We start from the raw sequence: 16,611 nt of genomic DNA on the forward strand, positions 1-16,611 counted from the left end.
GACAAAAATATTTCGAATGCACTCAGAATGCAGTCAGGATATTTAGAATGCCCCTAGAATGTCCAAGAACGTAGCACGAATTATCAATCTGACTCCATTGCGGTTCATTTTGACTAGTGTATGATGATACACCTGGTCAATATACTGAATTTCAACTCCAGTTTGGTGAATTCATAAGTTCCTCCCAAAAATTTCTAGATTTTTTGAATATTTTTTTCTTTCCAGCTTCTGCTTGATTCCTGCTGATTCCGAATAAGTGTGATGGGGCTTAACGTTTGTGTTACGGGATCCAGATCATTGCAACTCCGATACATACCTGAGCCAAGTTTGAATTTGATCCGTTAACAGTTATTATGTCGATCATCAAAATGAAAACAGAATGGCTGGACAGGCAACCCCAAAACCTAATGACTCTGCCCTCCGACAACCCCATAAGGTAGATGGAGGCATGACAATTAGAATGAGTATCATTGTGTAGCTTAAGGAAAAATTATAAAAACAAGTACCTACCATTGCTTCAGAGTTTGAGTTCCAGAGAAGGTGGACCTCCTTCTTGTTCCATGCCTTGGGAATTTGGAACTGGATGCGAAACCAGTGAGTCGCCCACCTGAAGAAGAGCAAGATTCAACATCTTTGAAGTAATGGAGGTTTTTTTGCGGCAAACAGCATATATGTAGTCCTGAAAAGCATATTTGTTTTTATCTTTCTTGGTTGTTTAATAGCTCTTAAAAGAACTGTTATCGATGTTTCGACCAGCCTGTTCTGGTCGTCATCGGGAATGATGATCCACTTGAATACTTTGATTACCTTGAAGTTTTTCATTACCAACCAACCTGCTTTATACCCAAGTATTCAAGTGGATCGTCATTCTTGATGACGACCAGAACACGCTGGTCGAAAAATCGATAACAGTTCTTTTAAGAGATATCAAACAACCAAGAAAGCAAAACAAACAGGCCATTTCAGGACTACATACATGTTGTTTACCGCACAAAACCTCCCATTATTCTCTCCACCATGAAAGCCTTTAGTTAGAGATCATCATGACATTTGCTCCCGCGAGAATGGTTTATTTTCGATTGGTCTTATGTCAATTCGTCAATTTCCCAACTCGTCTACTATCAATTGGTCTACCATCAGATAGTCCACAATCCACATGGTCTAATTGCCATTTCATCCACTCACCGTTTCGTCTAATAACCAGTTGGTCATATTGCCAGTTAGTCCATATACCATTTGGTCTAATTGGACTAGGTGTTTATTTGGCAAAATGAATGAAAAGAAAATGGTCTTTTTCAAAGCAATAAATAATGCCAGTTGTGATAACAATCTAAAAATGAGATCAAATGGAATAAATAAACACATACTTGTTTGTATGAAGTTTTCAAAAAAATGCCAAATGATTCTAGTATTGTTTAATTGCTGAAGAATTAGCAAAATACCTAACATTTCATCTAGATTGAGCAATAATAAAACAACACACTGATTCAAATTTGCTTATTTGCATTGATGATTTTCAATGCGATGATTATTTTTTTAGTTTTAATTTTATAATTTCAGAGCTGGGTAAATGTCAATATACATGTACTAGCTTGACGTTTAAGCTAAGCTAATTGTTGCAGCAAACAATAATTCTTTTGAAAGTATTTCACCGTATTATAATAGATCTAGACCCAAGTGAAAAACATTTACAGAAACCTAAATTTGTGAAATCAGAAACTTCAGCTAAAATTAACAACATTGAAAATCAACACAGATACATGCAGCACTGTATTGACTAGAACTTACGTAGGACCATAAGATGACCCTGGCTTGACTACTTCGGCGGCTGGGTACTTTGACTTGGAACTACCTGAATTCCATGCCTGAGTGGCCTCGCCAAAGGTCACCCGACCATTGGCCTTTCTGTGAGTGATGCGCACAGGGTGCTTTTCTAGAAAGAGCCTGTATTTACACAATAAATAATAATAATAATATACTTATTAGTATAGTGCAGAAACTATGTACATACATTCTACTGCACTGTAATTAAGAGCTTATGAAATGCTTGAAAATTTAGAAAAGGGAAAAAAGAATGAAAGGGAATTAGTTGAAAAGATAGGTTTCATAAATAAAAGTATAACCATGATGATGTTAGGTTTCTAATTTCTGATTGTAAACTTTTTGGGAAACTTTGCTGGATACATGCAATTATTATTATAATGAATCATCAAGATTAATTTATTTTGCGTATAATAGATTAAACATCTCTCTGTGCACTTCAGAGAGTACATATAGATATATTTTCAAAAGATTTTAACGTTATCTCCTATGCGAACCAATACAATTCTTAGATCCTTGAATTCCTGTTAAACATATTCATCATATTCTCTTTTGTGCATACCATGCAAATCTTATCATAATGCCAGAGGCATTGACTGAAAGTGATATGAAATCTACATGTATTTGTTACCATGTCTGTGATAAGTTGTAAATATGAAGCCCTGAGAAAATGCACATGGAAAATCAGTGTTTAGTTCTAAAAAAAAAAGTGATTTTAAGTGACAGGAAACATCATCCCAATTTCATTCAATATGCTTCACTTGTTAAAATTAAAACCCCCTGCATCAAATTATTAGTAAATGTTGATTTATCAGTCATAAATGTCTTGAAGGTATGCACAAATGATATCCAATTTTTGAATTCCTTTCTTTTTTAGAATCTATGAACAATATTAAATACACCACAAAGCAACAATCAAGGAATATTTTTTGAAGAGTTGGCCTTATCGTGAAATAAGTCACCTCTCTTCTCGTGTGTGTCGGTGTGTGTGCACTTGTTGTGTATCGAGTCAATGGGAGTTGAAAGAAGTCACCAGCGCTGACAAAATAAATGGCAGTGAATGGACTGGTGACTTAAACCAGGATAATGCCGAAGAGAGCCGTGATTTTATCAATGTCTTTTGCATGTACTGTAGTTTGATACTCACTTTCCATACAAATTACAGTCCGTGAAGTAGGCATCTGATATAAACTTCTCAGCTCTTTCCAGGGTGCACCGTTTACTCTTGAGAGGAACCGGGGCTGAACCAGACTCAGCCATCATTCAATCTGAAAAAAAAAACTCAGTCCTATTATCAAGGGCCAAACGTAATGCGCTAGACAACCTCTAAATTGCCATTTTGTCCACTCATCACATGGTCTACCTTCATTGAGTTTAATGCCACTCCGCCAATCAACATTTCGTCTAACAACCATTTGGTACAATATCCATTTTGTCCAATGATCACATCGACTAATCACCAGTTTGTCTATATGACCATTTCTTCTCATAACCATGCAGTTTGTCTTATACATGTACCACATGACTTTTCAATCATTTCGCCAAATTAAAATTTAGGCCAACTAGACCAAAATAGCTATTGGACCAACTGGTTATTAGACGAAATGGTGAGTGGACGAAATGGCAATTAGACCCTGTGGATAGTGGACGAACCGACGGTTGACCAAATGATAGTAGATGGGTTGGTGATTGGACGAATTGACATTAGACGGATTAAGAATGAACCTAGACAACCTGGGCATCAAGGATGTAGTAAAGGCCAGCCTCAAGGTCACATTTTGCCAGCCTTGGCCTTGGCCTCAGGCCGAGCTACCTGTACAAAGTCTATGGAAGGTTTTCTCCACTGGCCTTGTGAATCTGAACTACCTGCATCGACTATATCCCCTGATGGGCATAACAATATGGCTTTTTACTTACCTACATGTAGAGCTGAGGTGAAACTATATATATACTCTCATGATTAGCATTTGACAAATGACTGGCAGTGACATTACATGCTATGGGTACGGTACAGCAGACTTAGAAAGCACTCTGCAAAAGGGGGCGGTTGCTTTATGTACTGTATTTATATAGACAGATCTTATTATAGCAAAAATATGGAATTGACAAATACTGCTGTAGAGACCCCATTTACATGGAAAAATAAATCATAAGTAGTAATTTATCAGTTTAGTTATCAAACAACTTTCCTACTTTGGCATTGGGAGAACGTTGCTTTGGATATATTTGATGTAATTTTGTGGAAATAAATGAAATGAAATGAAAAGTCCCATCAATTGCAAAGGTTTACTCCAATTAGTATAATGCCATTTTGTCCATTGCCAACTCGTCTACTAACATTTGGTCTATCATCAGTTCCTCTACTCACCAAATGGTCTACTTTCATTTAGTCTAATGTCATTCCATCTAATAACCAGTTGGTCCAATAGCTATTTAGTCCATATACCATTTGGTCTAATACAATTAAAGTGTTAATTGTGCAAACTGAATGAAAAAAAAATGGTTATAGACCAACTGGTCATTAGACGAAATGGTAATAGACTAAATGGTATTTAGTAGACAAAGTGATGATTGGACAAATGGTTATTGGACAAAATGGTTGTTAGACGAAATGTTGATGGACGGAATGGCATTAGACTAAATGAAGGTAGACCATGTGGTGAGTGGACGAGTTGGCAATTTACCAAATGTTGCAAAATAGGGTTCCTAGTTCCTACAGTAAATCAATCATGCCTCACAATCAATTGTAATTTACTGCTGGTTTGCTTTTGTTGTGATAAGAAGTGTAAACGTCGTGGTGTAGCGGTTCTGACTCTTGCCTTGTAATCAGAGGGTCGTGTGTTCGAATCCCACCATGGCCTAACGTCCTTTGGCAAGGCATTAATCCACACTTTGCCACTCTCCACCCAGGTGTTAAATGGGTACCCGGTAGGGTGTGAAAGCCTATATAGTATGCCTAGCAATTGAGTCTTGGAACTCTGGTTGGGATGCTCCCCAGGGAGTGGAGAAGGTGCATACATTGTATGCGGGCATGCAAGGATCCGATGACCGGGGTAATAATATGTCTGTAAAGCGCTTAGAGACGTCGTTCTGATGTATTAAGCGCTATATAAATGCGGAATATTATTATTATTATTAAACTAATTTGCTCTGTACGGCTAATATTGATCTATCAAGCAAGACCAGAAATTTGCAAATGATTGAATTTATTGCAATACTCCTTAAAACCTGTTTTTAAATTGGCTTTCAATTTTCAAAGTAGCAATTATGTTTTGACCCATTTATAGTTTTTACAATATAACTTTAAAAATCCAGGATATAATGGGAATATATTTGCATATTTAAAGAGCGAATTCATTTTCATATTTTTTCCAATTGAGAGAGTGTAATGATTCTCTTCAACTACAAAAAAGAAATATATGCAGGCATTGTATCCAACAAAGTATATATTTTTTTTAATTAAGGACATATTCACTGGTAACTGATAGCATTCTGGGTAAAAACAAAGTGCCAAAGTGTCTCCTAAAAGGTACAAATCAGGGAATAATTTTGCTTTAAAATTTCATAGCATTTTTTGGTCATGAGAGAAAAGCTCTCAACTAAGTAATTTACAGTCCTGTGTAAAAATATGTTATACATGTACAAAAGACTTTATGCAAAGCAGTCTTTAAAAATGGAAAAAGGGAAATTATTCCCTGCGAATAATGCACAATAGTTAGCTCTGGAGATCAGAGCAAAAATCCACCATTACAGATACATGTACATGTATCGCTACTACATAATTATCTAGAAAAAATACTTCATAGAGTAAAATACAAATGCGAAGAGGGTTTGCCTCTGATCTGCTGCCTTCTGGAAAGCAAACATAATTTGTGGTTGCAGAGAGCGATCGAAACAACCATATCTTGCCTGTACAAACATGTGCGTACAAACTTCAGAAATATGCTTTAATAGCAAATGTAACAGGTCATCACACAATGGATTTCACAGAAACTTTATTTGATAACAAGGCAAACATACATTGGAAGAGAATTAGCAATTATAGAGATAGATATCTCTTCAAATGATAATGTAAGTTTGGAAGACAGAGTCAAATATTAACTAGTAGAGAGCACCCCCCAAATAAAAAAAATAATAAAATAAATAAATATATATATATATATATACATGAAAGAATGATTAAATAAATATGAAAATAAATTCAAATAAGTAAATAAATAAATGAATGAATAAATGAATAAATAGGCCAAAATGAATTTTGACAAAATGGCCGATCGAGACCAAGGCTATATTTTGTTTTTTTGAAGTTCCAGTCTGTGCCTCGATGTCAGGATTTGTGTCAGGATAGAAATTTTTTGTTTTGAATTTTGAAATTTTGAAAAGAGAGGTATCGCGACAGAACTTTTCGGGTTTTTTAAGATTCCAGTCTGTGCCTCAAATGTCAGGATCCATATCGTAGTAAGTGCATAATTTATGTTTCCACATTTTATGAAGATTACTATTGAGACCCCAATCTACCCCAGTGTCTCCCTCGTTTTGCACAGTCGACTCCTGGGAGCTTCGGCCCGCTTTGCGGGCCGAAGCTCCCTGGGTTACCCCTTCCCCGCCTAGTCTTGAGGACTCCATGATGATGTTTTTTTTTATATTTTGACATATTCTTCATCATGGAGTCTTGAACCCCCGTCCTATAAGAGACACATGTACACAAAGATGAATTTCCCTAGAAAATCTATAGTTAGAGGTTGAAATCGGTTTGTAGGGTCAAATTTTATTTATCTATGAACCTTCAGTCGCCAAATGGGTAGAAAGGGATAAAAGTTATTTCACTATAAATGGTAAAAAATGAGACGTTTTTTACCAGACTGATCTCCCGTAGATCCCTCGATCCGCTTGTCAACAAAGCAAAGATAATAGGCCTGACTCTTGAACTGCTTCGTTTTGACGTACATCCGGTTAGCGATGCCGTTTTGAAGAACAATTTATATATAAAAAATAATATTTCACAAATACTTAAATTTAATATGTGATTATAAATAATTAGTACATACTACTAATTATTTATAATCACGTATTAAATTTAAGTATTACTAATTATTTATAATCACGTATTAAATTTAAGTATTTGTGAAATATTTTTTATCTACAAATTGTTCTTCAAAACGACATCGCTAACCGGATGTACGTCATAAAGCGGTTCAAGAGTCAGGCCTATTGTCTTTGCTTTGTTGACAAATGGATCGGGGGATCTACGGGAGATCAGTCTGGTAAGAAACGTCTCATTTTTACCATTTATAGTGAAATAACTTTTATCCCTTTATACACATTAGGCGCCTGAAGGTTCATAGATTAATAAAATTCGACCCTACAAACCGATTTCACCCTCTAACTATAGATGGATTTCCTAGGGAAATCCATCTTTGTGTACATGTGTCTCTTATTCATATATGGACGGTGTTCAAGACTCCATGATGAAGAAATATATGTCAAAATATTTTTAATGTCATCATCATGGAGTCCTCGACTCCCGCTCAAGTCCACTCATTCAATGAACAAGGTTATGAATATAACCTTGTTCTCAGTTTAAATACATCTCCATGTGTTGCAAAATAAGGGTAGCAATGTTTGGCTTATTTTCTCATTTTCTTTGCGACAAATGCTTGATTTTTTTACACTGTTTCCATTACAGCTATTCATCATATAACTTGGCTCTTAAGTGAATTTGATTCTTTAAATTATTTTTTCTTAACTAAAAATAGAGATTGAAAAATGAAATTTTTTTCTTACCATATTACTTTCCACCAATAGATGGCGTACACAAAAACATGCCCAAAATTTAAGTTTTTGAGCGCTCTGGTGAATACAAAAGATATTCCCTGGTTACTAATGAAAAATAAATTACAACTGTATGGAAATAAGTAATTTTGGTCACAAAAGTGACATTTTAATGATTTTTTAAAGTGGCAGACAAAAGCTGCTGAAAACTGCTTATATCTAATAAAAGAGAGCCAATGGAGTAAATTAGAGAGTCAAAAGGGGCCTAAGCTTTCGATCCTAGCAGAATCTTCGTCAGAGGCAAAATGACAAACATATAAAGTGGGACAAACATAATATGGACCATAGACATGCAACAGCAACACTAGAAACAAGGAGACAAAAAGGGCATTAGAGAGTTGTGATGACCAATCAGGTTAGAGAAGGGGATGAAAGCAAAGGAGTAGGCAGACACAAAGGGAAGTCAGTGTAAGTAAGGACAGTAAGGCAGTATAAGACCTTATAAAGCTGTGAGGGATTAAGACAATTGGGCAGGCAACATCAAACAGGATCTGGAACAAAACAGTGATAGGGGGTGTGAGGAAGAGATGAATAACAAAAGAATTAGTGAAAGGTGGGTCAAACAGGTTACAAAGAAAGGCATAGCTTCCTATGGGGGCTGGTGCCCTTATTTGCTAGAGCTCCTGTGAGTACTGAGCTGACCGGGCTTGCCCCTTAAATTGTCGGTGAACATGGCAGCAAGCACAAGGGCACCAGGCCCCACCAGGATGTAGCTGGGAATTTCCAGGATGATACTTGTAGTGACTCCAGATTTCTGTTTATAGTAGCTGTTTGTAATGTACGTGTATATAATATTTGCTATCTAAAGGAACTGTTGCTGGCCTAGCGCCATGAGCGTCTCTGGACGGTGTGCGCGCTATATAAAATATCACTATTATTATTATAATAAACTGATCATAGGAGTGGGGAAAAAGGGAAAGAAAGGGGAACAACTGATAATGTGCAAAAGACATAAGTATAAATGAAAAGCAAAAAAAAAAAAAAAAAAAAAAAAAAAAAAAAAAAACATACACATAGGCCTATAGGGTAACGCGCCCGGTATTCGGTCACTTAAGGGGAAATCGCCGGTAAAATAAATACCTACCTCATTTATTTGTAAATCCACCAACCAGGAGAAAGAAAAAATTGTACTCTTTCAGATTATTGAACTCATTTAGAATATTGAATATTGTTGAACAAAATATTGCCGATAGACCGAGGTGGTGTTTTCCGCCCAGTATTCGGTCACGCCGCCCAGAATTTGGTCGCGCGAAAATGCGCGATTTATCTAATGTTAACTATTCGACTTTCTCTTTTTATGCTTACTGTTTTTTATTCCTTTTATGTGATCTTCACATCTTAATTATACATTTCTAGTGTTTATTTTTTTAATAATAGTAACAATAAAACCTAATTAATCCACTAGAAATAACAGAACAGGTGGAAGAATTTAGACTGAACGGTATTGTTTGAAAGTTCGCCATGTGATGGCGTAAACTGAATAGGGCCTATATAAATATATAGTGTAACTAGTATTGTAAATCCGCTAGGGGTGAGGGGAAAAAAACCATAATGCTATATAGTAGAAACAAGACATGTATATATGAAAAGGGAGAAGCATATTTCCTAAAAGGGTAGAGTAAATATACATGTAGAAGCCGAGGTTGTATGAGAGGGGGAATGAACAGTATATGAAGAAACTACAGCATACATGATGATGTAACTAAAAAAAATATATATATAGTAAGTCCAAAAGAGGTGAGTGGAGAAAAAAATATGTTTAAAAAAATATATATTACATCGCCTGAATGTGAAAAGCAAAAATTGGAGCTGAGCTTGTACGAGATATGGGAGGAATGTAGAGGAAGAAACTATAATATAACTAATCTAAAAGAGCTGACGGGGAAAAAATATATAGAAAGTGGATAGAAAAGACTAATAAGTCGTTCCCCTCTTGGATGTTCCATGAGGTTGGGTGGTGCGAAGTCGTCTCATCCAGAACTTCTCTCTGCTAGTACGGACTGAGTCAGGACGGGTACCTAAAAGATTCGATGCCCTGTAGCATCATGTCAGTGATGGAGTGGTTGGGAAGGTTAAAATGGCGGCCAACTGGAGTGTCCAGCTTTGCTGTGTTGACGGTGGATCTGTGCCCGTAGAATCGTTTCTTGAGTGTGGTCTTGGTTTCCCCTATGTATTGTATCCTACAAACTCTACAAGTGATGAGATATACAACATTAATAGTGGTAGTGCATGTGATGTTGCCCTTGGTTTGGTGAGAAAGGCTGGTAGACGGATTTGCTGGTGAAAGTGTCGCCCTCGTGAATCACGGTGAATGTGTATTTCACATATACGATGCACCTGTTGCTGGTAATGGTATGATGGGGGACCTAAAGCTACGGCCTACGCACTTTGTTTACAAACGATAAAGACTATGCCAATTTGGATATTTTAACAAATCATCTTTCACAAATTTGTGTTAAATATTCTAAAGATTCTTAACCTAGAAGAAATTATAACAAAACTCACTAAGTCAGACGAAAATCCCGCCGTGTTTTCCGAACACCTTTTTGATTTCGCCGTCCGATTAGAAGGGGTCCTAAAGTAGGGTGTCTGGAGTAAAAATTTATTTTTCTTATTTCAAGAAAATATCACATTTTCTTTGTGAATTTGAAGAGAAATGACCTTCAGACTGACAGAAATGTAACATTTTTGAAAAAAATCCAATTATTGGCTGCAAAAAAGAAGAATGAAATTAGGTAAATTTTCAGCATTTCTCTGCCATAGACTGTGTAGTTAAGAAATGGACACACACAAATCCAAATTTTTAGCTTCCGAGAGCTGTTATAAATTTATTATTAATGCCAAAAACTTGTCCATAAAGAGTCCAATAGAATTTTTTATGCTCTATCTGATGGTATGATTTTTATAAAGATTTGGAAACCAGATCACAATGAAAAATTGTGACAAAGTGAAAAAAATTGTGCAAAACAGAAATTTCATTCTCCCATAGAAAACGCATGGAGAAATGGCAATCTCAACACACACAAAAATAAGGGTTTGCAATTTATCTCTAAATCCTTATTTTAAATGATCATATAAACTTGTCCTTACTGTCAAAAGAAGCCCCTGAATTTTCTCTTTCCATACATATCAAACACAAGTTAATAATCAATTCAGATCACTATTTTCTAGTAGCCTGAACTTCCCCGAAAAAATGTGCCATATTTCCCCCTAAATTAGCCTGTTTTATGCTGACACTTTTCAGTGTGGCTTCAGACACCCTACCTAAAGTAAAGATACGCACTCATGACTCAATTTATCATGCAAATAAAGAGCATTTCCTGTTCCTAAATTTCTTAATAATGTTCATATTCTTATAGGAAAATATGAAATCAGCATTGGCATACCGTACCATAGTCCTACCTGTAGATTCCCCACAGGCAGGCTAGGCAGGATGGTTTCATGCAGTGACGTATGACGTGACGTGAACAAGTGCTCGATCAAGTCAAGACTATTCTCGCCCATCGATCGCCCGTGGGCGTGGGATCGCGGCGAAAATCATTTATTAACTTTCCTCATTATTCTTTAATTAATACCGTATAACCGCCAGAACTCGTACACCTTTTCAATAAAGGTCGCATAAAATGTATTTACGGTGTTTCTGGCTTACATTCTTGGGCTTGCGATGTAGCCGAAATTCTAAGCTTTCCGTAGGTGCCGTCCGATTTGGATTTTCTGGGGAAAGTTTCGGGTGGCGCGGCGATCGCCGAAGGCTTCGAGCCTGCCAGAATTCGTACACCACATGCCAGAATTCGAACACCAGATGGCGCAATACAATTTGCCTGTTGATGATCGCGCGATCATATCCCCCTCGCTCTGTGATAATTAAATGATTGGTTTGTTGTTAATTCATTGTTTATTGACTTAATTCACCTCTTTATCTATTTCCATGTAGTTATTTTTTAATTTCTTCAACTATTTATACATTAAATCATAAATTTCATTGTTTGAATGAGTTTCTGCTACATTTAATTTATATTTCAATTTTAGAATAATTTCAGTCATATCACTTACTTTTATTTTGAGTTTTGTGCATATAGATTTTCTAATTTGTTTATTTAGAAAAATGAGAATGGATACATTTATTTGCAATAGCTTTTTTATGTATTCCTCTCAATTACTATTCTTCTATGACTTATAAAATTATTAATATTGTTATTGATTTATTATATTTTTATATCTATTGTCATTTTCATAATTGTCATTATTAAAATAATATTTACTATTATCAATGTTATCAATATCATCACCATCATTGGCATCTTCTTTCATATGGGCCTATATCATTTGTGTTATTATTACTTATTACCACATTGGTATAATTTCTCTCTGCCAGTATATGAACTTATTTCATGGAGTAATTCATGTAGGGAATATATTTTGGAGGATATAACCACAATGCATGTCTGTTGTCTCGCTACTTTTATTGAGGCAAGTAGGAGTATTTCAGGTTTTTTTTTTTTATATTCATATTGAGATTTAACATTATTGATTTATTGATTTCCATATATCACTTACCGGTACTTGATTTCTGTGTTTTATTGCAGGTTTCTTGGTTCATCTAAAGAAGTGCGAAATAGAAGTTTACCACTTACCTTAGCACACTCTGCATGGGCGCTCAATTCCGATTGCATAATAAAATATAACTTACTGATGATATATATATCGATCACTCTTGCCTTATTATCGATTCCTTTATCTCCAAAAACATAACAGAAACTATACAATAAATACAATAACTAAATAAAAAATACATGTAATAGTAAATAAAAAAATGAATAAATAAATACACAAAATTGAAAAAGATCATAAGTAATTTTTATTTGTTTTATCAACTTAAATAAATAAATAAATAAAAATAAAAATGAATAAATGAATTATAAATATAAAAAAATCATAAAATATATTCATAAAGCACTTTTAATGGTTTCATCAACTTCAATAAATTACTTATGAGCATTAATGCATTAATTATAATATAATAACACAAAGACATTTATCATGTCCCAAAATGAGATTTAAAAATTGTTTTTAGTGATCATAGACTGTCAATCATTTTTTTTAAAGAAAGAAAGATGAGACAACCAAATAAAAGTAATTGTTATATCATGCAGGGAATAATTTTGCTTACATATTCGAATAGCATTTTGGTCATAATTTAGCTCTCAACTAAGTAATGTACAGTCCTATATGTAAAAATATGCTTTACGAAAGAATTTATGCGTAGCAGTCTTTAAAAAGTGTGGAGCAAATTGCGATGCGATACCAGGAAAATTATTGCCTGTCATGCATCATTTCAGTAGACATTTTTTTTCCTTGATCACTGCAGCCCTTATTTTTATTCTTGATCCATTCTGTATCTTATACTTATTAATTAAGCAGAATAAATATTTCTACAATGATGAAATGCTGTAATCATAAATGAAACATATTTATTTTGAGACCAATCATTTATGGATTAGCAAAATCAAAATCATAATTGTATCGCTTATATACTATGCAATAAAAAGCACAATGAGTATGAATGATGTAGTCTTTTTCAATTCAAAATCTTTTGCGTTCATCTTTCAATCAGTCTCAGTTGTGAAACAGTGAAAGCATTATTAATCATATGATCACTGTGAAACTGTTCATTAAAAACAAATAAACTTTCCATATTAACAGTAAAAGCATCTTTTTCTACATTTCAAAGTATATGTATAACCGCATAGAACATTGATGGCTAGGTATAGCCTATCCACAGAAGACACCTTTATGGACTTGGTAGGCCTACAGATCTTCTTGTAAATATGACAATAAATCCACCTCTATAGTATAGGAGAGAAAGAGAGAATATCATGTTATAAAAGTGCAGGAAAGTATACAACGGGGGGGGGGGGGGGGGGGTTCAATGAGTCGTGGCTGTGAAAATAACAATTACCCCCTGATAGAATAAAGGGATAAAATGAGGAAAAAAAGGGAAATAAGAAAAGGAGCTTAAGAGAACATGTATTAGTTGAGTTATTAGTCCTGTAATTTTTAGAAATAGTTAATATTAAAATCTTCATTCCATCAAAATAGGGCATTGTCCATGGCATACAAATTAAAAGTGGTTGCAAGGGGGGTGGCATTATGGGGCATTCCCCAGTTGTCCCCTGATAATTTAAAATAAATAAACCTGGAAAAACGTGTTTAGTAAATTGTAATGTGCTTTTGCCAAACTTGGCCCCAAATATATCTTTGAAACCAACCCCCCCCCCCCCCCCCACTTGCCTCCTAGTCAAAATCTTGGTGCTGCCGTTGCATACAAACCTGGATATACTGTTCATACATAGCCTGCATGCCCACAGTGAGCAAAATACCCAGCCTAGAATGTAGAGAAAGAAAAAAATGGATTCGGTCCTGGCCATACCATCACAGAAAAAGGTAAGAATGTTCGAGATAATGATTATAATTTTAATATATAGTAATGACAAAAGTAATGTCACAATGATAATGATGACAACAATAGCAACATGTAGATGAAATTATATATCAATCATAGTCAAGGTCTCAAGGATCCGTGGGGTGGTTCTCGATATATGACCAAAATTAGATATTATAATTGGATCAAAATAATTTAATATTAGGGAGAATCGCCCAATAAAGAAATATTAAAAATGAAAAATAGGGGTATTCTGACCAAAAAGGTCTGTATATGAAGGATAAAAAATCACCCGATCTATACAAAAATAAATAAAAGGAAACGGTTGAAAAATTATAATAAAAAGGAAACCCTCCCACGGGCGTAAATCTGTCCCCAAAGGTAGGGGGACCTGACCCCCCCCCAAAAAAAAAAAATTAACAACCCCCCCAAAAAAAAAATCACCCAAAATATAATGTAAGGTCATTAAAAAAAATGACAAGCAAAGAAAAAAAAGGTTATCACCCAAAATGTAAGGTCTTTTTAACCCCCCCAACAAAAAATTTAACAACCCCCCCCCAACAAAAAATTTAACAACCCCCCCCCCCAAAAAAAAAAAAAGGTTATCACCAAAAGTATAATGTAAGGTCATTTTTAAAAAAATGGCAAGCAAAAAAAAAAAAAAGATCACTCAAAATGTAAGGTACTTTTAACAGAAAGATTTGACATGGGCGTAAATCTGTCCCCAAAGGTAGGGGGACCTGACCCCCCCCCCAAAAAAAAGGTTATCACCCAAAATGTTAGGTCTTTTTAACCCCCCAAAAATTAACAACCCCCCCCCCAAAAAAAAAAAATCCCCCAAAATATAATGTAAGGTCATTAAAAAAATGACAAGCAAAGAAAAAAAAAGGTTATCACCCAAAATGTAAGGCCTTTTTAACCCCCCCCCAAAAAAAATTAACAACCCCCCCCCCAAAAAAAAAAAGGTCATCACCAAAAGTATAATGTAAGGTCATTTAAAAAAAAATGGCAAGCAAAAAAAAAAAGTGTTATCACCCAAAATGTAATGTTATTTTAACAGAAAAATTTTACAAGCAAAAAAAAAGGGGGGGGTTCACCCAAAATGTAAGGTCATTTTAAATCCTTAGTATTTGCCACCCCCCCCCAAAAAAAAAAGACTAAATAAATAATAAAATATGTGTATTATAATGGGCAAATTAACACACAAGAAAAAAGCATTTGGTCAAAAAATAAAAGAAAACAAATTGATATCAAAAGAAAAGAGATCATAATTAATGCTTGATAAAGACTAGTCTACCATTAATTAATTACGTGTTGAAGTGCAAATATCAATAAATCGGGGTGTTCGAGTTCTGGCATGAAAAAATTGTCATGTTGGTGTCATCTTTTTCCCCTTCTGAAACGAAAATTATCCGTAATTACGAGATGCCCTGACGAACACCGAGCCGACGTAAGAAGCACTTTCGGAATATTGTATATTTTTTGGTCAACTTCTTCCAATTTTATTAAAAAGGTGAAATTTCCGTAAAAATACTGATTACGGGCACCCCGTAGAAAATCGTGAATAAGATCAACCGCTACTCAAATTGTGAAGTAAAAAGACTAGTTTTTGCCAAGTTTAATTATCGTTTTCGATGCTTATCGCGCATGTTTGCAAAGGCACGATCGTGGCCTACCCGGCAGTAGCCCCGTTGCGTATTGTCATTCCCCGATACGCGTTTGCGCTGGCAATGAAAGGCGCACTGACGCAGCCGCTGGCAGTTGAGCCAGGTGTTCGAGTTCTGGTCGGTATACGGTACAAACAATTCAAGTTTCACACATTAGATTAGACTCACTTAGGAAAAAGTATGATACCACTTACAATATTACTCGTACTTGTCTCCTCGCAAAATCTGTAAGCATAACATTTTATATCAATATATCAGGGCCCGTCCGACGACGATGGGGTACGCTGACGGCGAGTACCCGGCAGGCCAGGGCAGCCGCCGGGCCGGCCGGACGACGCAACATAACCGCTACCTAGCTACGGGGGATGCGGATGCAGTTGCTAGTTGTATGGAACGCTTATTGAGCATTCAATTCAATTTCAATTCAAGGCTTTAATCCAGACACAGCTGCATATGCAGAGGTCCATATCAACAAATAACATACATGTAATATACATCAAGACAAACATACAAAGATAATACTGGAATAAACAAAGAACAAATAAAGTATAAACAGTCAAAAAGGAGTAAAACAAATCACACTAATAACTAGGAACAAACAATGAATACCTAATATTCAATAATATATATTTTTTAATAAGATTTTTTAATTGAATAAGTGATGCTATAAAATGGTAGATACGAAAATGGGGAAAGCATAGTCGTTATGCCCTATGGCTACAAGAGGGGCTCCTTTTACTATATCTCTCTAGTCTCTATGGGGGAGGCAAGGGGCATAAATCCAAAAGCCTATACTGAGGTTGGCATTTTTTTACTCCGGCCGGTCTGAATATTTCAGAGGGCATTGGG

General features: G+C 35.3%; 1 protein-coding gene across 9 annotated transcripts in view; it reads right to left on the reverse strand.

The window, feature by feature from the left end:
* Positions 1-16,154, reverse strand: part of LOC129282839 (alpha-mannosidase 2C1-like) — a 47,780-nt gene extending 31,626 nt beyond the window's left edge. The window contains exons 1-5 of one of the 9 annotated variants that reach the window (XM_064115101.1): positions 10,918-11,151; positions 10,159-10,242; positions 2,969-3,089; positions 1,789-1,944; positions 511-607 (exon numbers count right to left, since the gene is read on the reverse strand). In XM_064115101.1, the coding sequence (XP_063971171.1) occupies positions 511-607; positions 1,789-1,944; positions 2,969-3,084 (369 nt within the window). In that variant the 5' untranslated portion in view covers positions 3,085-3,089; positions 10,159-10,242; positions 10,918-11,151. Of the gene's footprint in view, positions 1-510; positions 608-1,788; positions 1,945-2,968; positions 3,090-10,158; positions 10,243-10,917; positions 11,454-15,956 lie in introns of those variants that run through there. The other 8 variants (XM_064115100.1, XM_064115102.1, XM_064115094.1 and 5 more) reach the window with 8 other exon arrangements.
* Positions 16,155-16,611: the final 457 nt, after the last annotated feature.

This window comes from Lytechinus pictus, unplaced genomic scaffold, assembly GCF_037042905.1.
Source record: "Lytechinus pictus isolate F3 Inbred unplaced genomic scaffold, Lp3.0 scaffold_20, whole genome shotgun sequence".
NCBI classification, from domain to species: Eukaryota; Metazoa; Echinodermata; class Echinoidea; order Temnopleuroida; family Toxopneustidae; genus Lytechinus; species Lytechinus pictus.